The sequence below is a fragment of the Gadus chalcogrammus genome, chromosome 5 (assembly GCF_026213295.1).
Source record: "Gadus chalcogrammus isolate NIFS_2021 chromosome 5, NIFS_Gcha_1.0, whole genome shotgun sequence".
Taxonomy (NCBI): Eukaryota; Metazoa; Chordata; class Actinopteri; order Gadiformes; family Gadidae; genus Gadus; species Gadus chalcogrammus.
Genome location: NC_079416.1, coordinates 23,846,555 through 23,870,746, shown reverse-complemented (window position 1 = coordinate 23,870,746; position 24,192 = coordinate 23,846,555). Strand labels below are relative to the sequence as shown.

Sequence of the window (24,192 nt, the reverse complement as noted above, 5' to 3'; positions counted from 1 at the left end):
GGGCCAATGGGTCCCGCTCTCTCAGTGACCAATTACCTTCAGACGTAAATAATGTATAGACGACAACAACCCCCCACAAACACACACACACACACACACCCACACCCACACCCACACACCTATGTGATGAGGGAGGATGTCCAGGTCGTTGAAGTAGTGGAGGGCGGTCCCGTCCAGCGCCTGGTTCTCCCGGTAGCGGGCCAGGCGCTGGGGGAACCGGTCATAGGTGTAGGACGTCCGCTGAACCGCGCTCTGGGGCAGGTTCATCACCCGCTGCTTCAGGAAGCAGTCCGACGCATCCAGGCAGAACAGGAAGTCTGTGGCCCGGGGGGACGGAGGCAGAACAGAGGATGAGGACGCATGACTCCAACCCTCCTCATCCCCCCTGCTGCGCACTCCCTGTAGTGAGACACCTCACTACAGGGAGTGAGACACCTCACTACAGGGAGTGAGACACCTCACTACAGGGAGTGAGACACCTCACTCCCTGTAGTGAGACACCTCACTACAGGGAGTGAGATGTCTCACTCCCTGTAGTGAGACACTTCACTACAGGGAGTGAGACGCCTCACTACAGGGAGTGAGACGTCTCACTCCCTGTAGTGAGACACTTCACTACAGGGAGTGAGACGCCTCACTACAGGGAGTGAGACACCTCACTCCCTGTAGTGAGACACTTCACTACAGGGAGTGAGACGCCTCACTACAGGGAGTGAGACACCTCACTCCCTGTAGTGAGACACCTCACTACAGGGAGTGAGGTGTCTCACTCCCTGTAGTGAGACACTTCACTACAGGGAGTGAGGTGTCTCACTCCCTGTAGTGAGACACTTCACTACAGGGAGTGAGACGCCTCACTCCCTGTAGTGAGACACCTCACTACAGGGAGTGAGACATCTCACTCCCTGTAGTGAGACACCTCACTACAGGGAGTGAGACACCTCACTCCCTGTAGTGAGACACCTCACTACAGGGAGTGAGGTGTCTCACTCCCTGTAGTGAGACACTTCACTATAGGGAGTGAGACGCCTCACTCCCTGTAGTGAGGCGTCTCACTCCCTGTAGTGAGGTGTCTCACTACAGGGAGTGAGGTGTCTCACTCCTGCCATTTCGTTTTGGCCGATGTTGATCACCAGGATGTCATGTGTTCTCATCATTAAATATAAATATACAAATGGAAGACAGAATGCTGTGTCAGAAGGGAGTGGTGGAATAAATGGAATGGTTGTTTTGCGCAGCGCTATTATTATTCCTAAACGCTGTCGGTCAGACGGCGTTGATCAGTGGGACCTATTCTCCTATCCTCCAGCTGACCTGGGATAATGCCGGCGCCGTTGGGAGCCATCTTGGACTTTGAATCCTCAGATTCGTCCTCTTCAGCTGAAAGACATAAACCAATGCAGCTTTCATTATAACGGCATTAACCCTGTTGTATATGGCAGTATATATACATAGACAGATAGCATATTAAAGCATCAAAGTGCCACTGATTTCACCCCTCCAGGGCGCCTCACCGCTGAAGAGCCTGCTGGCCTGCTCCTGGGTCTTGGGGAAGCCGTCCAGGACGAAGCCCTGGTTCCTGCAGGGTTCAGACGTCAGCCTCTCCTTCATCAGCGTCAGCAGGTACTGCTCCTCCAGGCGCCCTGACGCACACAGCCTCCACTTTACCCCCTCAGTCCGCCCAGCTCCTGGGGCCCACAGCCTCCACTTTACCCCCTCAGTCCGCCCAGCTCCTGGGGCCCACGGCCTCCACTTTAACCCCTCAGTCCGCCCAGCTCCTGGGGCCCACGGCCTCCACTTTACCCCCTCAGTCCGCCCAGCTCCTGGGGCCCACGGCCTCCACTTTAACCCCTCAGTCCGCCCAGCTCCTGGGGCCCACGGCCTCCACTTTAACCCCTCAGTCCGCCCAGCTCCTGGGGCCCACGGCCTCCACCTTAACCACTCAGTCCGCCCAGCTCCTGGGGCCCACGGCCTCCACTTTAACCCCTCAGTCCGCCCAGCTCCTGGGGCCCACGGCCTCCACTTTACCCCCTCAGTCCGCCCAGCTCCTGAGGCCCACAGCCTCCACCTTAACCCCTCAGTCCGCACAGCTCCTGAGGCCCACAGCCTCCACCTTAACCCCTCAGTCCGCCCGGCTCCTGGGGCCCACAGCCTCCACCTTAACCCCTCAGTCTGCCCAGCTCCTGAGGCCCACAGCCTCCACCTTAACCCCTCAGTCCGCACAGCTCCTGAGGCCCACAGCCTCCACCTTAACCCCTCAGTCCGCCCAGCTCCTGAGGCCCACAGCCTCCACCTTAACCCCTCAGTCCGCCCAGCTCCTGATGCACACAGCCTCCACTAAACCACTCAGTCCGCCCAGCTCCTGACGCACACAGCCTCCACTAAACCCCTCAGTACGCCCAGCTCCTGAGGCCCACAGCCTCCACCTTAACCCCTCAGTCCGCCCAGCTCCTGGAGGATCCTTTGAGAATTGGAGCCGATTCAAAGGTTCAAGGGGTGTGTTGGGAGTTGGCCTCCTTCTCTCTGCTAAGCTAGTTAGCCCCAAAGGCTAAGGGGCGGGCCTCAGACCGGAGGCTTAGGGGGCGGGCCCCGGAGGCTGAGGGGGCGGGCCCTGGAGGCTGAGGGGGGGGGCCTCAGACCGGAGGCTGAGGGGGGGGGCCTCAGACCGGAGGCTGAGGGGGCAGGCCTCGGAGGCTGAGGGGGGGGGCCTCAGACTTACCTTCATTCTGCTGCATGTTCTCTTTGAGGGTCTCCAGGAGCCTCTGTGCCTCGGCCGCTGAGCCTCTGGCCTCCGGGTCCGCCCCTCCCCGCTCCACCGCCGCCTCCTGTCGGTGGGACTGGAGGTTGGCCGAGTCCTGAGCAGCATGGATGGTACTCGGCGCCAGTGTGTGTGCTTGTGAGTTAGTGTGTGTGTGTGTATGTGTGTACGCTCGGTATATGTGTTTGTACAGTGTGTGCTTGTGTATATATGCATGAGTGTGTGTGTGCGTTGATGCGTATCTGCGTGTGTTCCTTCCTGCGTCTCGGGGGTACCTCACCAGGTGGGCGAGGCTCTGGGAGACGACGGTCTGCACGGTGACGTGGTTCAGCCGGTACTGACGGCAGAGCCTGCGGGCCAGAGAGCTCTTCCCCACGGCGGGGGGTCCCAGGATGCACACGCGCACGGGCTGAGGAACGTCCGGAGACACGGCGGGGGACACAGGTCAGAACCAGGAGGCGTTTCCCCGTGTCGTACAGCGTGCGGCGGCGGTGCTCCCAGAGCCTACCAGCAGGCCCCTGGTGGTCCGGTACTGCTCCACCAGCAGCTCCATGCTGTCCACCATGCCCGCCTCACACTCCCAGCGGAAGGGCAGCAGCTCCTTCACGCACACCGCCTCCAGGCGGAGGTCGGCCGACAGGGAGTCCAGCTCCATCTGCTGTGATCGGCAGTTTCAGAGTACTGCAAGGTTTGTATATCCCTACATCTTTATCTATTGTCAAATTATGAGATTAAACTACTAAAAAACAGTTCAAATAAAGGTGGGATAATATTTATCTAGTTAGAATTATAAAAATGTAATTGCAAAAAAAATCATAATTGACAGGAGAACGCTGTAGCATGTGTGAGAGTATGAACTTACTGTAAAGTCTGCTATGAGGAAGGCCTCCTCGAAGGGCCTGTTCTGAGTCTCCCTTGGTCCGAGCACCAAGGCTATAGACTAGGAGGGGGGAGCACAACAGAACATCCATGGATCAACAGCCAGCAGGGTCCACTGGAGATCAGCAGCAGAGAGCTACAGGGACACGACCAACCCTTTCCCAGTTTTACATTCCTCTTCAGAGTGAATACAGAATTTAACCTTCAATGGTTGTATTCTTTGCCCATTGCATACATTCAACGTTACAACTCACCAGGTCTCTGCAAACCTGCGGCCTCTATATCAAATAGAAGATACGTTTGTGGCAGCTTCTAAAAAGGTCATCAACTTGCTGACAGAGGCAGCTTCTGCCCCCTAACAGCGCTAGCACCACCTCTGTGGGTCCAGTCCTTTAATGGTCCAGTCCTTTAATGGTTCAGTCCAGCCCCTTTAACGGTTGGGTCCAGCCCCTTTAACGGTTGGGTCCAGCCCCTTTAACGGTTGGGTCCAGTCCCTTTAACGGTTGGGTCCAGCCCCTTTAACGGTTGGGTCCAGTCCCTTTAACGGTTGGGTCCAGCCCCTTTAATGGTTGGGTCCCTTTAATGGTTGGGTCCAGTCCCTTTAATGGTTGGGTCCTTTAATGGTTCAGTCCAGCCCCTTTAACGGTTGGGTCCAGCCCCTTTAACGGTTGGGTCCAGCCCCTTTAACGGTTGGGTCCAGCCCCTTTAACGGTTGGGTCCAGCCCCTTTAACGGTTGGGTCCAGCCCCTTTAACGGTTGGGTCCAGCCCCTTTAACGGTTGGGTCCAGTCCCTTTAACGGTTGGGTCCAGTCCCTTTAACGGTTGGGTCCAGCCCCTTTAACGGTTGGGTCCAGTCCCTTTAATGGTTGGGTCCAGTCCCTTTAATGGTTGGGTCCAGCCCCTTTAATGGTTGGGTCCAGCCCCTTTAATGGTTGGGTCCCTTTAATGGTTGGGTCCAGTCCCTTTAACGGTTGGGTCCAGCCCCTTTAACGGTTGGGTCCAGCCCCTTTAACGGTTGGGTCCAGCCCCTTTAACGGTTGGGTCCAGCCCCTTTAACGGTTGGGTCCAGCCCCTTTAACGGTTGGGTCCAGCCCCTTTAAAGGTTGGGTCCAGCCCCTTTAACGGTTGGGTCCAGTCCCTTTAACGGTTGGGTCCAGTCCCTTTAACGGTTGGGTCCAGCCCCTTTAACGGTTGGGTCCAGCCCCTTTAACGGTTGGGTCCAGTCCCTTTAATGGTTGGGTCCCTTTAATGGTTGGGTCCAGTCCCTTTAATGGTTGGGTCCAGTCCCTTTAATAGTTGGGTCCCTTTAATGGTTGGGCCCCTTTAACGGTTGGGTCCAGCCCCTTTAATGGTTGGGTCCCTTTAATGGTTGGGTCCAGTCCCTTTAATGGTTGGGTCCCTTTAATGGTTGGGTCCCTTTAATGGTTGGGCCCCTTTAACGGTTGGGCCCCTTTAACGGTTGGGTCCAGCCCCTTTAAAGGTTGGGTCCAGTCCCTTTAACGGTTGGGTCCAGCCCCTTTAATGGTTGGGTCCAGCCCCTTTAATGGTTGGGTCCAGTCCCTTTAATGGTTGGGTCCCTTTAATGGTTGGGTCCGGCCCCTTTAACGGTTGGGTCCAGTCCCTTTAACGGTTGGGTCCAGTCCCTTTAACGGTTGGGTCCAGTCCCTTTAATGGTTGGGTCCCTTTAATGGTTGGGTCCAGCCCCTTTAACGGTTGGGTCCAGCCCCTTTAACGGTTGGGTCCAGCCCCTTTAACGGTTGGGTCCAGCCCCTTTAACGGTTGGGTCCAGCCCCTTTAACGGTTGGGTCCAGCCCCTTTAATGGTTCAGTCCCTTTAATGGTCCAGCCCCTTTAACGGTTGGGTCCAGCCCCTTTAACGGTTGGGTCCAGCCCCTTTAATGGTTGGGCCCAGTCCCTTTAATGGTTGGGTCCAGCCCCTTTAATGGTTGGGTCCAGCCCCTTTAATGGTTGGGTCCAGCCCCTTTAATGGTTGGGTCCAGCCCCTTTAATGGTTGGGTCCAGTCCCTTTAATGGTTGGGTCCAGTCCCTTTAATGGTTGGGTCCAGCCCCTTTAATGGTTGGGTCCAGTCCCTTTAATGGTTGGGTCCCTTTAATGGTTGGGTCCAGTCCCTTTAACGGTTGGGTCCAGTCCCTTTAACGGCTGGGTCCAGTCCCTTCAACGGTTGGGTCCAGTCCCTTTAACGGTTGGGTCCAGCCCCTTTAATGGTTGGGTCCAGTCCCTTTAATAGTTGGGTCCCTTTAACGGTTGGGTCCAGTCCCTTTAATGGTTGGGTCCAGCCCCTTTAATGGTTGGGTCCAGTCCCTTTAATGGTTGGGTCCCTTTAACGGTTGGGTCCAGTCCCTTTAATGGTTGGGTCCAGCCCCTTTAACGGTTGGGTCCAGTCCCTTTAACGGTTGGGTCCAGTCCCTTTAACGGTTGGGTCCAGTCCCTTTAAGGTGAAGATGAACCCAACCACAGGACCAGGGCTGGGGGTTCAGACCTTCACGATGTCCTCCAGGGTGTACTGGGAGTTGTCCACGGCCAGTAGGTAGCACGGCTTGGGCATGAGGTGGATCACATTCTGGATCACGCTACGAAACACACACACACACACACACACACACACACACACACACACACACACACACACACACACACACACACACACACACACACACACACACACACACACACACACACACGTGTGAGCACGACACATCAGAGAAATCCAGCCACGCCCATCAACTCACCAATGGTGGCCACTGATTGGTGGAGATAGATTCAGTTAATTTGAATTCTGAGCTATTATATTAATAATAAAAATAATAATTGATCCGTTTTTTATAGCGCTTTTATATTGATTTCTTTAAACCATTTGGCCTGGTTTGGTGTCTCTATGTTGCATATTCCAATATAAGTATTATTTCCCTGGACCTAAAACTAACCTGTCTCACGACGGTCTAAACCCAGCTCACGTTCCCTATTAGTGGACCTGGATTTGGGTTTGGATTTGAATTCGGTAAAAATTATATCAACCCTAAGCCTACTTCTCGGAGTCCTCTCATAGCTGTGTCATCAGTCCTTTTCCTCCTACTCCTCATCACAGAACCACTTGATGCTTTGATGAATGGGGTCCATTGGATTGTATTCGACTCAAATCATTCAATATTCTTTCAAAGAGATTAAAGACTCAATAAAAGGATAGGACCCACCTGGCCAGGTCATGTATGTGAATGGTGGGCAACACATTGGCCCCTCCTCCAAACACAGGTATGAGGGGCTCCTCTCCTACCCAGGACATCTGGGGGAACACACACAGGTTAACCAATACCCTCACCCAACACTAAACCAGCACTGACACAGCAGTGACCTTTAGAAAACAATCAAAAGGTCTTCAGAATGGACTAGATTGGGTTTAAAGGTGCTACAATAATAACTCTGACATGCACTACTTGATATGGAGGCTGTATGTAAGAGAGAGGAGGTGGTTCCGCTCTGACCTTGAACAGCGGGTGGAAGGCTTGCTCTCCCATCCCGTACTGAAGTCCAGACGCCACCACGTACGTGCAGAAGCTCCTCCTCCTCTGGAACCAGAGACAGGGACCGTGGACAACGGATCCACCGCGGAAAAAATGCTTCAAGCAGGAGACGTTTGCTACGGGACGTTGGACTGACCGTTTTGCCCATTTTAACCACCAGCTTCTCCAGGTCGATGTGCTTTTTGAAGTTTGGATGCGCTCTTCTCTTCCTGTAGTCTTCGTCAGTGAAGGGCAACTCTGGATCATCCTGAGACAAAACACAGCCCCTTAAACCACAGCTGGAGCATCTCTCATGATAGAATCAGTCTCAAGTGTCTGCATCAAGTCGATGGATTTGACTAATTTATCGATTTAATGTGCACTCAATAGGTGAAAGGAAGAAGAAAATTTTAGGAATCAATACACATTTACATTTACACAGTTGGCTCTAAAATCGGATGCATATATTCTGTGTCCCACATATATCCGATCTTAGACTCTTCTCGACTCACAGCAAGCGGCCTGCTGAGTGCCCAAGTCATCACGGAGGATATGAGGATAAATATCTTGGGTCCATCAAACGTATCGATGTTACGGTGGAGCTCTGGAGGGTATAACATAACATAACACAATTATTAAGACAGGTGACTCAAGGAATAGAAACAGCCTAGAATAGATTTCTTATTTCCATTTGGAAGTCAATGAATCCTTGCAGTAATCACCAGCACCATTGAGAATAGAACATAATAACAATAAAATAATAAGCTGAAGTTGAAGCATACAGGGAAATCTGGTCCAAGGAGGTCGAAGAAATTTGGATCAAGTTGGATCAAATTAATCAAATGAGTCTGCGCCGTGGGGATAAAGCCTTGTTTCCTGTCCCTGAACGATGCAACATCCTGTCATCTTGAGGGTAGACCCAGGGCCTCTAACGGGATAGAGGGTAGACCCAGGGCCTCTAACGGGCAGAGGGTAGACCCAGGGCCTATAACACGGAGAGGGTAGACCCAGGGCCTCTAACGGGACAGAGGGTAGACCCAGGGCCTCTAACGGGCAGAGGGTAGACAAAGGGCCTCTAACAGGACAGAGGGTAGACCCAGGGCCTCTAACGGGATAGAGGGTAGACCCAGGGCCTCTAACGGGGAGAGGGTAGACCCAGGGCCTCTAACGGGGAGAGGGTAGACCCAGGGCCTCTAACGGGATAGAGGGTAGACCCAGGGCCTCTAACGGGGAGAGGGTAGACCCAGGGCCTCTAACGGGCAGAGGGTAGACCCAGGGCCTCTAACGGGGAGAGGGTAGACCCAGGGCCTCTAACGGGCAGAGGGTAGACCCATGGCCTCTAACGGGCAGAGGGTAGACCCATGGCCTCTAACGGGATAGAGGGTAGACCCAGGGCCTCTAACAGGACAGAGGTAGACCCAGGGCCTCTAACGGGGAGAGGGTAGATCCAGGGCCTCTAACAGGACAGAGGTAGACCCAGGGCCTCTAACGGGGAGAGGGTAGACCCAGGGCCTCTAACGGGGAGAGGGTAGACCCAGGGCCTCTAACGGGACAGAGGGTAGACCCAGGGCCTCTAACGGGGAGAGGGTAGACCCAGGGCCTCTAACGGGACAGAGGGTAGACCCAGGGCCTCTAACGGGATAGAGGGTAGACCCAGGGCCTCTAACGGGGAGAGGGTAGACCCAGGGCCTCTAACGGGACAGAGGGTAGACCCAGGGCCTCTAACGGGGCAGAGGGTAGACCCAGGGCCTCTAACAGGACAGAGGGTAGACCCAGGGCCTCTAACGGGGAGAGGGTAGACCCAGGGCCTCTAACGGGGAGAGGGTAGACCCAGGGCCTCTAACGGGATAGAGGGTAGACCCAGGGCCTCTAACGGGATAGAGGGTAGACCCAGGGCCTCTAACGGGGAGAGGGTAGACCCAGGGCCTCTAACGGGCAGAGGGTAGACCCAGGGCCTCTAACGGGGAGAGGGTAGACCAAGGGCCTCTAACGGGGAGAGGGTAGACCCAGGGCCTCTAACGGGGAGAGGGTAGACCCAGGGCCTCTAACAGGACAGAGGGTAGACCCAGGGCCTCTAACGGGGAGAGGGTAGACCCAGGGCCTCTAACGGGATAGAGGGTAGACCCAGGGCCTCTAACGGGATAGAGGGTAGACCCAGGGCCTCTAACGGGGAGAGGGTAGACCCAGGGCCTCTAACGGGCAGAGGGTAGACCCAGGGCCTCTAACGGGGAGAGGGTAGACCAAGGGCCTCTAACGGGGAGAGGGTAGACCCAGGGCCTCTAACGGGATAGAGGGTAGACCCAGGGCCTCTAACGGGGAGAGGGTAGACCCAGGCCCTCTGTAACGGGATAGAGGGTAGACCCAGGGCCTCTAACGGGGAGAGGGTAGATCCAGGGCCTCTAACAGGACAGAGGGTAGACCCAGGGCCTCTAACGGGGAGAGGGTAGACCCAGGGCCTCTAACGGGGCAGAGGGTAGACCCAGGGCCTCTAACGGGCAGAGGGTAGACCCAGGGCCTCTAACAGGACAGAGGGTAGACCCAGGGCCTCTAACGGGGAGAGGGTAGACCCAGGGCCTCTAACGGGGCAGAGGGTAGACCCAGGGCCTCTAACGGGGAGAGGGTAGACCCAGGGCCTACAACGGGGCAGAGGGTAGACCCAGGGCCTCTAACGGGCAGAGGGTAGACCCAGGGCTTCTAACGGGGAGAGGGTAGACCCAGGGCCTCTAACGGGGAGAGGGTAGACCCAGGGCCTCTAACGGGGAGAGGGTAGACCCAGGGCCTCTAACGGGGCAGAGGGTAGACCCAGGGCCTCTAACGGGGAGAGGGTAGACCCAGGGCCTCTAACGGGGAGAGCAGTGACACGGGAGGGCCTCCAGAACCAGCTGTCTGTCTGCCGTACATGAGACAGTTGTCTGTCTGTCTGCCCTACCTGAGACAGCTGTCTGTCTGTCTGCCGTACCTGAGACAGCTGTCTGTCTGTCTGCCGTACCTGAGACAGCCCAGGAGGCGTCGTCGACTCCGGCCGCCTGCTCGCTGACGTTGAAGACGATGACGTCACAGTCCATCAGTCTGTCAAGAAGCTCTCCTCTTTGTAGTGGCTGGACACACACACACACGAAAACCATCTCTTTTCAAAGTCTGAAGCCAAGTTATCCTAAGAGTGTTTCTGAACATGGTACAGTTGTGTCCGTAAGTTGTTATTCCTTACATCATATTCTTCAAGCACGTGCGGCCGTTTAGTCCCAGATTTGCCGGTAACCGTGCCGACGATCTCAAAGGTGCACTTGTTGTTGTGGTCCGACTGAGATACCTCAGTGAGTTCATCATATTCCTTGGGCGCAGTCTGTCCATCATCCACCAGGGGGGCCCTCTCTCCGTAAGAGTACAAACACTGCACAGGTATCACAGATAAGCACATTTACTGTGATTTCCTACAATATTACAACTTGCTCCTAGAAACGGCACCCTATCCGTTGTTGCACTCTGTCTCACGGGAGGCTTCTTATTGCACATTGAAGGGGCTTCTTTTCGTTCCTGACGAACACAGTGTGCAGATTAACTTAACAAGGCAAAACCGGGGCACATCACTGATTGATCATTTTCTGTGCTTTACTGTAGGTTAACTCAACCGTAACAACAGAGAGTTGCTGCCACCTAGTGGACGAGCGGATTAACATGTTTTAAATTACTCTGCCCAGTTACCACATACTCATAGCAATGTGCAGTGTGCAAACCTCTCTGCTACCTCCTAGCCATGTCTCATCAGCATCACAATAAAACATTATGTGGCTACATACATGCTACCACCATACAACAGATTCTGTACTGATAAATCATACTGAAGGTTAACTAGCTACTTTGTCTAAAATCTGCTCATTTTCATATTATTCATTTAGCCTATTCCCATATACCGCGATGCAGGCTGGCCAGCTAGTGATCAAATAAATTGGGGAAAACTTGTATTAGAAATGTGACAACATGGAACTTTGCATGTTGCCAACTTATGCTTAACTCCTAACTCCCTGCTTTAACTCCGAGGATTTCACCTCTTTTGGCGCTTTTCCACCGGCGGGTAACAATCCCGTCAACACTCCGACCACCCCGGTACTACTCCGCCCCTCCCGGTAACACTCCCGGTTAGGGAACGCTCAGACCCTCCCGGTACCACTCCACCACTGGGTACACACACCTGAGCGTTATACCATGGCTGAGGTGTTCGGGGAGGAGCGTCCCCCTGTGGGGGTTTATTTCACCATAAGGACCGACTCGCTGGAAGTTATCCCTCGCTTAGAAATGTCGACCATCCTATCACAGTTTAACCCACGTTTAAACGACCCTTCAGTAGGGTAGCCGGCATCATACGTTGGATAACAAATACTTACATTTGCATTTCCAAGCCCCTTACCTTGGCGATTACATTTGAAGAGTATAGGTCTAAGTTGTTAATAAAAACCCGTTTGGTCCGTGTCACTCCCTGTTCCGCCATCCTTGGAGCTGGCGGTCGAGTGTTTGGCGTCTCCACGTCCTGTTGCTACGCAGCGTGTCCACATCCCGTTGTTAGGCAGAGGCCACCAGGGCAGGGCCCCAGAACGCGAGCTGTGTTCCGGCCGGGGAAGCAGTAGATAAGCAATTTAGTAAATACCTCATCAACAGGGTGCGACAAAAGTGATAATGAGAGTAAAAGAATGTATATAGAAATATATAAATTAACGAATGACCATTATTCTTATTTGAGTGCTGAACGTATCAGACGGTGTTTTCGGAATTCTAAACACATTTCATTCATATAGAGCTTACTTTTGTTTGATAAAAAAATATATATCCTGCCCTGCCTGCTCGCCTCAGTATTGGATAAGTGCCGTTTCGAAATGGTCAGTGGGTTTCAAATGGTCTCTTGGTCCGAGTCTGACTCAGTTAGCGCTTTAAGTTAGCCATGTGACACGTCAGCCATTAATAAATGGCAAGCATATCACCTTGGTGCCTTCAGCAGGGCCCCTATCTACCTCCAGCCATAGCAGGGCCCCTATCTACCTCCACCCATAGCAGGGCCCCTATCTACCTCCACCCATAGCAGGGCCCCTATTTCTACCTCCACCCATAGCAGGGCCCCTACACTCAAAAAAATATTTAAGCCCAAAAGTTAAAATTTATGCATTTCAATTGCATGACAATTTTCCATCTATTTTGATCACATAACTCCAATGTAAAAAATGACATTTCAATCCATGTTTATTAATCATGTTCATTCAACATGAATAAAATAGATAAACTCAACATTAATCAATTAAATTGGACTTACTCAGGTATTATGCATAAACCCAATGTATTTGGTTAGATTACATGAACATGATTAATAAAGATGGATTGAAATGTCATTTTTTACATTGGAGTTATGTGATCAAAATAGATGGAAAATTGTCATGTAATTGAAATGCATACATTTTAACTTTTGGGCTTAAATAGTCTTCACTGTACCTCAGTTTTCGTATTCTGCTGAAATTCAGCTATCACTGTTTACAAAAACACAAGTTAAATATCATTTTGCGAAGAAATAAGAAGGTAGGACATACATTAGAGCAATTATCCATATTTATTACGAGAACAAGGAGCCTGGAAAGGAATTTGGAAAAAAAATAAAAAACAAATACATTTATTGACAGTTGTACACATTAGTAGATTAGGAGATTGATCCAGAGGCAACTGTTAGTGTGATCTGAAGAGCACTAAATTACAAGAATAACGCTGAGCTCAAATTAGGTCGTCATCATCAAACCTGCAGAAAAAAAATAAAGGGTGGAAGGGACAGATTAGCTGATCAATATTTTAGTAGAGAAAACCCAACAAAAAATGCCACTAATACTTACTATTAAGAGGTTGCCCTGGTTTTCACAAAGTAAATCCAAAGAGAGAATACCTGAATATGAAAATTGAGGAAAAGTAGGCTATAAGTGACAATTCACACGAGACGATAAATGTAAGTCCATGGGCATGCACCCCCCCCCCCCCCCCCCCAACAGCCGTCATTACCAACTCTCGTCCAAAACTGTGGTAATATGGCATCTTTGGACGTTTTAATACATTTGGAGATGGCAAAGTATAGCATATATTCGAACTGTGTTTTATCAAAACAACCACGTTTTCATAGATTACCAGTACACTCCCGACAACAGGCTCTCACTCCCTACGCAACGGCTGGACGTGTACGGTCGGCAACCACTCCCTCGATTCCACCTTAACGGCCAGGAGCCAGTCAATCGCGGGGACATGCGAAATACGATAGCTAGCTAAATGCTTTGGCAGACCCAATGTCGTAGTGCTAGCCACCTGACGTAAACCATGCCTAAATGCTAAGGGCACAAGCCGTTGCACAACATAAGCCAAGGGATTTGCGATACCATTGTGAAAGCAATAGCATATTTATGGTGTTTCATGACTATTTTCCTAGCCAGGTTACCCAGCTAGTTAGCTAAATAGTTAGCTAGTGCTAGTTACAGTGCTAGATAACTCGCCTAAATGAATAAAGAAACGCTTATATTCAGTAACAGAACATCTATTCTAATGTTCCCCATTAAACATGTGGACATCTAATAAATAATCGGTTTCTAGTTAACTTAAACGGATAAAAAGCTTACCAAACTCGGTCCATTCATCAGCACGAGGTCTATTCGGGAATGAAAGAGTGGTGTGCCCGCGTGCTTCAGGTGGATCCAATGAATTCCAGTGAAACGATTAAATAGACTTAATGTGAATAAATCAGATTTAATTTCCTATTGAACTGGTTTATGTTGTATTTAATGAATATGGATGAATATAATATATGATGTATTTACTTTAAACAGGTTTAATTTAAATGTTAAGCTTAAAGTTTATTATGGCAAAAAATCATTTTTTTGAGTGTATGGTTCCATTCACTAACTTGTTGTCTTCATATTAACCCTCATAGGGTGTTCGTTTTTTTGTTGCACAGGAGGTGCTGCTGGGTCTGGTGGACCCATTGCATTTTAGGCCTTTTAATTCAACATAATCTAACTTTTTTTTTAAATACTCACCAAATGGTTACTTCAACCCAATTGCAAGTAATATAAACAACACATATGTTAAATTTGTTCCCTTTACCTTTGTTAAATCACATTTATGAATAGAGGTGCCACTCGTTTTTGTTTATTTTCGTATTAGCATGTAATAAAATAAGGAAATGCATCATAAAACAGGCATAACTGGGAAATTATCAACATCATTAGAAATTTAAACATACTCAATAACATCTGTCTGAACAACACATTAAAGCCTTTGAACACAGCCATTATACGTATATCAGTCTATACCACACATAAGGGGCAGAGTCTCACTGTGTGTGTATTGCATATGTATTTTTTGCACTGGTTGCATGTATATTGTGTTTTATATTATTATGTATTATGTATATTGTGTATTTGTCTTTTACGTTTCGGAGCTGGCTGATGCTGATCCTCCTCTTCAAACTCAAGGTTCAGACTCTGAATTTTCAGAAATGTTATCCTCACTTTCTGAAACTGTTTCCTCAGCATCACCATCAAAACCCTCTGTCTCTTCAAATATCAACTGTAAGGCAGTCTGAACAGAGAATCGCTTTGCCATCTTGATCAGTTGTGGTATTGAACCACGCTGACAGAGATTTTTTATAGTGTCAGATCCCCAAGCTTGGTTCCCGCAAGACAGAGGGTGAAATGTGTGGGAATATGGGTGTAGATAGTGAGTGTTGGGTGCTCCAATGTTGCAACCTTGTGCGGGAACAGTGGGTGCACACTGTGTGTGCTCACACCAAGGGCCCATTCACCTGCTTTACTCTCCACAAACACACACACACACACCCCCCCCCCCCCTGAATGGTAAACATTAAAAAGTAAAATTGGCAATGTTTGATGGGGATGGTCGAATCCCCCATCTTGACCTTGGTATTGTATGACCCTGTTGTGGAGGTGTGGATAGTCATAAATTATGCCTCGACGAGTGTCTTATTTAAAGCTCTGTTCTCCAACTCACTGCACAGAACTGCATGCAACGAAGCAATGGCTCAACAAGAATACAAACTATTCGGTGATACTCTTCTCGAGTACAAAGGGAATGTTTTTCATTTGGACAAAATTCATTCAAAGGAATTTATTGAAGATTTGCCGCAATTCGAAGTCAGAGATGATGACGTTTACCTTGTGACTTTCCCCAAATCAGGTGACAATCTCAGATATAATATTTGGCAGCAATTAAAATGTGTTACATCAGACCTGAGGATCACTTCGTATTTCATACTGCGAAATTACATTTAAATGCTTATATAGTGTTCTTACAGTTAATAAGGATTCCCCATTGTTCAGTGATAAAATGTTCTAATGTTTTTGGAAGCATGTAGAAGTTGACCTTTATTACTTTTCATTGAAAACAAAAGAACGCTAGAAGACTGCTTGAAATTTATATTTAATAGTATCAATCACAATATATGTGATAATTGAAAGGCAGTAAAGCACAGCACACATACTTGACCACTTATACTTTGGCCTACTTTGGCCTTATACCAATTATGTTATAAGTCGATATTGGATACTGTGCTAATACCCCAAACTGATTTAACTCATGAAAAATGTTGTGCAATGTTGCACAATATTTAGCATTGCACAACAAGTGCAACGTTGTCTGCTAATATTGTTAAAATATACCTGTAAAATGTCCATACAGACTACACATACTAAGAATAAATCAATCTTAATTACTTAACATATGAACGTGAACTTTTCTGCAAAACGAGCATCTACCCCAACTGTGCGATAAATGACTCAGAGGACAAAAGACAAGTGACTTACATTTGAATATGTGCCTTGATAAACACATGAATCAATCTTTCAAATGCAATATGTTTCTTTCGTACCTTCGAAGCACTGGAAGTCGAGTCTCGCACGTTGAGGTGTCAATGGCAAAGAGATAAAGAGCTTCTGGTGACCAACTGGACCCAGCCAGAGCCAGGGGGGATGGGAAAAGATTCAATCCTTTTTAAGTTTCATTTATTCATAGAAGCTACAAAAACATTCCCTCAGGATTGACCTCACAGAAGAACACGCCACTGGACCATAGATGCAGTCTGCGTGTAGCGTGTAATGTTTTTTCTGTTTTGATATGGAAAATAAATATCCCTAGGGACCGTATGGACCCAGAGAATCATCACCCTGATCTTTGAGGAGGACTTCCCCGAGCTGAAGGACGCCCCCACCTTTAGGTGGATGCCCTGGTTAGAGTACCAGCCCAAAGGCACGCCCACCTATGCCATTCGCCGCTCCCCACGCCTCTTCTGCTCCCACCTGCAGGAGCACCTGGTGCCAAGCGGCCTGCAGAAGAAGAAGGCCAAGGTCAGGGGAGGCTGCGTGCGCACACACATCCACATCCAGTGCATGTGTGGCTGGTGCACAAACACGGGCATGAACTATTGTAAACTATGAACCCAAATCTAGCAGTGCAATAACCTCTGCACATGTGGTGGAAGAGTAAACCACTGGGTCAAACTGACGAGAAAGAAATACTTTAAAAAGTTTTAATTCAACTATATAAAAGAGTTATTTAATGAGTTACTCCATACATGGCCATACTCCCTGGACACAACCATGGCGAGAAGTTATGAAGTACATGAATACATGACTGAACACATGAAGCTGATACAAAAGTTTGTTTTGCAGCGATCATCAAATGATCATGAAAAGCGATAATTTGCAGCCATCATCAAAGTATTATTGTGTCAACCTGTTACGGTTTCATTCTGGGACATAAGCGATCAAGGGGGCGAATTGAATCTATGTGTTGATTGCAATCATTAGTTTAAACGGGTTAAGTTGCCAGCCCAAATAATTCGGTAATAACGCTCAAACATCGACATTGGAAGTGATAGTCAAAATGTTCATCCAACGAATGACCATTGAACACTAACATAAAGGATTTATCGGTTGATTTGCATTCAGGGCAAACATTTCCAAACCAACCTCTGTTACAGATGCACACAGACACAATACGCATGCAAACACCCACAACGTAATCGATTACGGTTCACTCTCTCTTCAGGTCATTTATGTTTCCAGGAATCCAAAAGACGCAATGGTGTCCTACTTTCACTTTACAAAGATCATCAAGAATCTGGAGGACGCAGAACACTTCAACGAGATGCTCGACAACTTCATCAGTGGAAGGAGTGAGTGACTCACAAAGACAAGCAGGAATAGACTGGAGGACCCTTTTGACCGATGATTCTTCTTATCGTTTTAGCGTCTCTCCGTCCCATCTTGAATATTTTATGTTTCTATGTCCACCAGTGATGGGAGGCTGTTGGTTTGACCATGTTAAAGGATGGTACGCCAATCAAGACAAGTACAACATCCTATTCCTCCACTATGAAGACATGATCAAGGTAATCACTCTGTGACAAACAGACCCAACCACACATCCATATCATAGTTCCCTTACTGGGGGGTCCCACCTAAAAATTATTTGGTGCTTGTGGCCGCTAGCTGCTGGAGCAGTGCTGCAGTCCAAAGGCTTTGAATAGATGGCCACATATTCTGAATCATGTTGAATTTAATCTACTGAACGAATCAGTCATATTGTTAGAAAAAAAATGCTTCCGCAAGCAAGGAGTTTGACCTTGACCTTCAGAAATCAACATCACGTTTGTGGTCGCGCCTACGTTTGTTTTCTGGTAGACAAACAGACTTGATTATAGCAAATGGAAACTGTGGATGGGATTCTAATCCAGGTTTGTTCGAATTTCGCACTGGAGAAAATTCAATCCAGATCTGCTTTTGGTGGCCACTTCCAACACATTCTCACTCCAAGTTCGTCATCAAGTTTTGCTTTTGGCATTATCTGCTGATGCAAAGGGTGTACTTATGCGTCTTCATTCGACGCAGGGGGTTTTCAAGTCATTACAATGTAATCCCTCCAAGTGCGCAACCGGAGAAGGATATGGAGAAGAGCAATACATTTCTTTCTGCTTTCAATACGTTTTTGCGGGAGCCAATCACCAAACTGGCTTCTCCCTACCCCTGACGCGCTATTGGCTGGTTTAAAACAAGGACGACAGGGAAGCGGCAGCAAGCAGCCAATTGCGTACAGTTAGGCCCGATGATTACGCCTCTTGAGTTGAAGGAAAGGGCAGCAGGTTAGCCAGACCAACGTGCAATCTACGATTGACCTTGGTCTGGTAATATCCTGGCTAACCCTAACCGCTACAACCCTAACCCTAACCACTACTACCCTGACCCTATCCCTAACCACTACTACACTAACCTTAACCCGTTTCAGTGCCAAATAAATAACCAATCAAAGGAGAAAAAAAGATTTGCGGGAGAGCTTTCCCTTGGCGTCAGATATTGCCGTGGAGCGATTTGAAAGGGAGTTGAACACCCCCTGCGTCGAATGAAGACGCAAAAGGACAACCTTTGCGTCAGCAGTTAACGCCAAAAGACCCAAAAAAGAATTGATTTCTGACAAACTGGAAGTGAGAATGTGTTGGCACCAACTCTGCTAGGTGGAGGTGGATCGATTAAAGGCGCTCTGGACACTGCGCCGATTACTGCTGCTACGGTAGCCGCTGCTCCTGGTAGCCATTGGAGAGGAATGGCTGCTGGCTGCTCTGGCTGCTCATGAGTCCTTTGGTGTGACCGTAGTCATTCTATTTGCTCTATGGGTTAGGACCTGAGGTCTGTGGTCGTGCGTCTGTGTGAGTTTGTTGGCAAGAATCTGCCAGACGCCGCCATTGATGCCATCATCGAGAAGGTGACCTTCAACAACATGAAGCAAGATGACAAAGCCAACTATGAGTTCTTAACCAAACACATCAAGGACAGGAACAAGGGCCAGTTCATGAGGAAAGGTAAACCAAAGCCAGCGAGTCAACAGCGGCTCTCGATGCGGTAAAATAGAAGTTTAGAAAACTGCTTTTATACTAATGATCCATTCTACACTGCCATATCCCACAAAGGTTGACCCCATCCTTCTAAAGAATTTCCAAACTTTTGGAAGTAAAAACTATAAATATGTTGTTTATTATAACATTTTATACCCTTATGAGACACCATTCAACACAATTATGTTTTAAATAGATGCCACATATTTAAAGCCATATTATGGAGTAGTATACCAAATTATTCATTGCATCTTTATTTCCTACTTTTAAACCCTTCTTGGACATTATAAGTGATTTGTGACACATTACAACAACTGAAATCCATCTTTATTTCCCACTTGAATCTTATTTTACTTTATTAGAGGGTAATTTGGTATAATCTGGTATAATCTAACCTAATTATAATTAGGTAATAGTATATTATGGGTCTAATACGGCATGATATTCGGTTTCTTATTCCAGCGAAAGTTAGGTGTATGGAGCATAACTAAAGTATAACTGTGTTTGTTAAAATAAGGAACATATTTCTTGTTTTTGTGTTATTTGATACAATGTACAGCTTATCACAACCTATTGGTGAACCGTAAAATATAGGGCAACCTTAATTTTCTTAACCTTTGTTAACTCCAATGGATGACCCAACTTAAATATATACACAACTACTACACACAAGGGCTTTCAAATATGTGGCACGGATAGGATTAGAAATCGTACAAAAGATAAGAGTGTGAAGCTTTCTTGCTTATTTTTCCTGTTTCTTAATGTCTTCCATAAAATCCCCACGCCACTTTAAATGCCTTGCATGTAACTCCACATCTTCAGCCTAATTTGCTGTTCCAGGATCTATGAATATGCTAATATGGCCTGCCCCCAATTCTCAAAATAGTAAGCTGAATTGGTCACTTAATTCTCCGTTACTGGTCCCACTTTGTCACCCCTTCTCATGCTGTTTCCGTGTCAGGGACCATCGGCGACTGGAAGAACGCCCTGACAGTGGCACAGAGTGAGCGCTTCGACAGAGTCTACAATGAAAGAATGAAGGACCTGCAGCTGAACTTCAGCTGGGACATCCCAGTGGGCCACAAGGGACAGGAAGCAGTGTGCGAAATACAGGGGGGGTCCGGCGGCCTCGACCCTGTCGATTTACCCATGAGACCCACTGAAAGCCTCAAAAAGAAAATCTGAGGGGGCTCTCAAATTTTATCAAAAAATACAGAAACAAAAATTGCCCATGGCCCTGGAAGTGTTGTATGTGTTGGTTGGTACTTCGGGAGTTGGGTTAGTTTAATCACGTGGGGTTAAAAATACAGTGTTTATTAATGCTGTGTTTTGTAGTTGGAATAGTGGCCCCCCACATAGGTGGGCTTCTGTTTTAAGGGGGGGATATGTAACCACCTAGGCGGGTCTCTCGAGGGGATATGTAACCACCTAGGCGGGTCTCTCGAGGCTCCGCCCATTTGTGCTGCTTGCCTGTTCTGTCACCGCTCTTTATTGTGTGCAGGTCTCAGGTGTGTGCAATGACCCTGCTGATGGGTGAGGTAGAAAAGGCCTGCCGTGCCGACACCCAGGGGGCTGCTCTCCTCCGCTGGCGTTAGGCTCTGTTTGGTTGTTCCCATGACTGATCTCACACCACACTTTAGGTTACATCACATATCACTGACTTACACCACATCCCATTACCTTAGTTTCTGTTAAATCTCATGTAATAAAAAAATTGTTATTCCTTTACCCTGCGTGTGGCCTCCCCGGTTTATGTTCATGCCAGAGACAAGCATGTTACATAGTGGACGTGGAAGAACCAGAGACATCGGAGAACCCGACAGTCGTTTGAGATTTATAATATCGTCTGGAGGCGCACACAGCTTTTGGCCGTGATAATATGCATTGAATAATATAGATATCTATGTATTATATGATATTATTTAGATATAGAGCTCCAGTATGGAGTCAGAACAGTCTCATTATTAATGAATGCACAGAGAAGGATTCACAAATGTATTTTGTGATTTATACATAAATTACTCTCTTCTCACAAATACATTTCAATGCACACACAAATGGATATCGGCATGTATAAATGTAAAATAAATCCATAAACAAAAATAAGTTTCACAAACATATTTCTGATCCACACACAAATATGTCTTGTTTTAAATAAAGGTAATATAAATCCATAAATATATTAATTTAAAAAAGATTTGCAATTTTCATCAAAAATGTATTTGGATGTTGTTACATTTATGTACAAACTGTTAAACTTGAATTTACAAGACGCTTTTCATTTGTGAGCTTGTTTGCATTTGTGTGTGAAACTGTCTGCATTTATGTGTGGATTTTTGAGACTCTCCTGACGTCGCTAGATTCACAAATGCATTTTTTTCAACAAGGAAGTCTCTGTAGCTAATCAGATGCCTCCCTCGTTTTCAGTCAACCACATGACTTCTGTGACTGGGTTTTTACGTCGGTGCCGTTTACTACTTTAACGGCACCGATAATCCCAAAACCCAGTCGAAATTAGATGGAAAAAGTGTCGTGACGCAGCATTTACTTCTTCACCACCTAGAGATTGTTATGTACGATCATTCAAAAAACCATGTTCTTTCCGATAGAGTAGACATTTGACAGAGAACCGGGAGGCTCGGAGGCTGGACTCAGAGGTCGGAACTGCAGCCATGTGATTGGCTGAAAACGAGGGAGGCATCTGATTGGCTACAGAGAGTTCCTTGTTGAAAAAAATGCATTTGTGAATCTAGCGAAGTCAGGAGAGTCTCAAAAATCCACACATAAATGCAGACAGTTTCACACACAAATGCAAACAAGCTCACAAATGAAAAGCGTCTTGTAAATTCAAGTTTAACAGTTTGTACATAAATGTAACAACATCCAAATACATTTTTGATGAAAATTGCAAATCTTTTTTAAATTAATATATTTATGGATTTATATTACCTTTATTTAAAACAAGACATATTTGTGTGTGGATCAGAAATATGTTTGTGAAACTTATTTTTGTTTATGGATTTATTTTACATTTATACATGCCGATATCCATTTGTGTGTGCATTGAAATGTATTTGTGAGAAGAGAGTCATTTATGTATAAATCACAAAATACATTTGTGAATCCTTCTCTGTGCATTCATTAATAATGAGACTGTTCTGACTCCATACTCCAGGACTGTAACGCAAGTGTTGTACACTTCCTTGTTATTTGGATAACCGTTCTGCTGTTGGTGTTTTGGTGCATAACATGTCGGACTCTCGTCTCTGGTATATCCACAACGGACTCGTAGTGGGGGTTATCTCAGCCATGGTTGAGAAGGAATTGGGGGAAAGAAACTTTGGCTTTGACTCCCTGAAGTACATGAACCACGACATGGAGGAGAAAGGGATTGTTTCCCGCAAATGTCTCCCGCTGGAGCCCCGCTCCCCGCTGCCGAGGGACCACCGCCTCGGCGCTGCAGGAGGCGGAGGTGCCTAAGCGCTGCCCGCTGCCTCGGCAGCGAGGCTCCGGTGGGAGACAACCGCAGTCAACAAGCCATTTCTCCACAATGTCGTGGTTCAGTCTACTTCAGATTGATGTGGACGTGGAAGAACCAGAGACGTCGGAGAACCCGACGCAGTCGTGATAATATATATTATATGATATACATATCTAATTATATGACATTATTTAGATATAGAGCTCCAGGACTCCCGGCGGAGCACCCGGAGTGTTTTAGAATATTTACAGAACACGGCTAAAGGCTGTGTGCGCCTCGCCATTGCGATACATCCACTGTAAACAGAGCGCATGGTACCGTGGCCGCAAGCTGCTCAGGGCCACACCCTACCTACAGGCACCGAAACGCCGCATTTGGGGAAAGCTCAATGTGCGACTGGCTCGTAGTGGCTGTAATTCTGCACCATCCATGAAATAGCATGCCATGGGACCTTTAAGATAATGTTTCTGATTCAGCTTCAGATGCCATCAAGCGGGGTCTCTGGTCGTGATCAGTCGCAAGTCCGTCCCTGACCAATCAGCATTCATTAGCAGAATGCTAGCGTTTACGGTCAACAACGGCCCAAACTGTAAGAAACAACATACTCATTAATTTGACTTTTGAACTATAATCTATATTGAACTTGCGGAATCTACAATAAAATCTGAGATATTTCAGCGACAAGCAGGTGAAAGAGATACATTTAGCCGTCTAGTCCCATAGACCCCCGTTCAATCTGCACTCAGGCGATCACCCCCAGTGGAATCATAATGGAACTGCAACCAAGTTCGATACAATGGGGTTCAATGGAGAGTGCAGAGGCTGTCCTTAGAAGGGCTCTGGGCATACTGCATGGTTATGTAGGCCTTGTGGTTGGTTGTTGTCCCATGTTATAGGCCTACTACATATTGAGAGCATTTAGAGGGTTAGGGTTAGGGATCGGTATTGAGCAAAAATCGGGGGATGGGGACCCCCCCGAATAGTGACGGGTATTTATCACACTGACAGGAAGGCCTCAACGGTCTTTGTTAAGGTGACATCCACTAACGCTTTTAAATAACAGTTAAAAAGATTCAGCAAAAAGGAAAATGTTGACGCATAAAAGATGAAATGGTGTCAGTTAATCCTGCATGGGCATGGGTAATAATAATTGTTCACCAGAAGTAATTACAGTACTAACTTGAGTATATTGCACTGATTAATTCCAATAAACATCTTCACTTACATTACAATAGAAAGTGTGGGATGTCTGAGGTTACCGAATTATGGTTATGGATTAATGGAGTGTGTTCCCCGGAAGCACAGACAGAATTACTGGATGCAGTGCCAAACGAATGGAGTACAATTATGCTATTCTAAGTATTGGAGTCTCACCAAATGGGTATCGTAACATCCTCTCCCCCCCTCCTCTCTAGTCCCCACATTGGCACCACCCGCCGTAACCTCAACTCTCTCTCCCTCTAATCTTAACGTAGGACAACTGCTACCATACTACATGGGGGCAACTGATTGAAAATACGTTTAGATTAGAGTAAAATAGACGATTCTTCATCAAATCACGATTTTCTTGCTTAGAATTGTAATGAAGATTCTCTCAGGATTTGTTTAAAATAAAAATGTATATTGCACCAATTTACCT

The 24,192-nt window shown here is 47.5% G+C and overlaps 2 protein-coding genes across 7 annotated transcripts in view; one reads left to right on the top strand and one right to left on the bottom strand.

The window, feature by feature from the left end:
* The window catches only part of LOC130383196 (adenylate kinase 7-like), a 33,820-nt gene that overhangs the window by 3,248 nt on the left and 6,380 nt on the right, over nt 1-24,192 (bottom strand). The window contains exons 2-18 of one of the 5 annotated variants that reach the window (XM_056591273.1): nt 16,349-16,508; nt 16,055-16,129; nt 11,561-11,751; nt 10,364-10,546; nt 10,145-10,253; nt 7,668-7,759; nt 7,313-7,423; nt 7,138-7,221; nt 6,850-6,938; nt 6,138-6,228; nt 3,621-3,698; nt 3,267-3,416; nt 3,039-3,167; nt 2,720-2,825; nt 1,515-1,643; nt 1,315-1,380; nt 120-317 (exon numbers count right to left, since the gene is read on the bottom strand). In XM_056591273.1, the coding sequence (XP_056447248.1) occupies nt 120-317; nt 1,315-1,380; nt 1,515-1,643; nt 2,720-2,825; nt 3,039-3,167; nt 3,267-3,416; nt 3,621-3,698; nt 6,138-6,228; nt 6,850-6,938; nt 7,138-7,221; nt 7,313-7,423; nt 7,668-7,759; nt 10,145-10,253; nt 10,364-10,546; nt 11,561-11,641 (1,696 nt within the window). In that variant the 5' untranslated portion in view covers nt 11,642-11,751; nt 16,055-16,129; nt 16,349-16,508. Of the gene's footprint in view, nt 1-119; nt 318-1,314; nt 1,381-1,514; nt 1,644-2,719; nt 2,826-3,038; nt 3,168-3,266; nt 3,417-3,620; nt 3,699-6,137; nt 6,229-6,849; nt 6,939-7,137; nt 7,222-7,312; nt 7,424-7,667; nt 7,760-10,144; nt 10,254-10,363; nt 10,547-11,560; nt 11,752-16,054; nt 16,509-24,192 lie in introns of all 5 variants that reach the window. The other 4 variants (XM_056591274.1, XM_056591275.1, XM_056591277.1 and 1 more) reach the window with 4 other exon arrangements.
* LOC130383198 (amine sulfotransferase-like) lies at nt 15,053-20,790 on the top strand. 2 transcript variants are annotated; one of them, XM_056591281.1, is made up of 6 exons: nt 15,053-15,363; nt 16,321-16,529; nt 17,233-17,359; nt 17,481-17,575; nt 18,859-19,039; nt 20,034-20,790. In XM_056591281.1, exons 1-6 carry the CDS (start codon nt 15,057-15,059, stop codon nt 20,255-20,257), a joined length of 1,143 nt encoding a protein of 380 aa, XP_056447256.1. In that variant the 5' UTR covers nt 15,053-15,056; the 3' UTR covers nt 20,258-20,790. The 2 variants fall into 2 exon arrangements, with proteins under 2 accessions (XP_056447256.1, XP_056447257.1); XM_056591282.1 differs by lacking the exon at nt 15,053-15,363 and having other exon boundaries at nt 16,139-16,529.

What these genes read in the sequence shown, in the direction of transcription:
- LOC130383198 (XM_056591281.1), top strand. Translation starts at nt 15,057, where the DNA reads ATGGGGATGGTCGAATCCCCCATCTTGACCTTGGTATTGTATGACCCT. An exon ending in TGTGACTTTCCCCAAATCAG is followed by an intron (nt 15,364 to 16,320) that starts GTGACAATCTCA and finishes AAATATCCCTAG; the next exon opens with GGACCGTATGGACCCAGAGA. An exon ending in TGCAGAAGAAGAAGGCCAAG is followed by an intron (nt 16,530 to 17,232) that starts GTCAGGGGAGGC and finishes CTCTCTCTTCAG; the next exon opens with GTCATTTATGTTTCCAGGAA.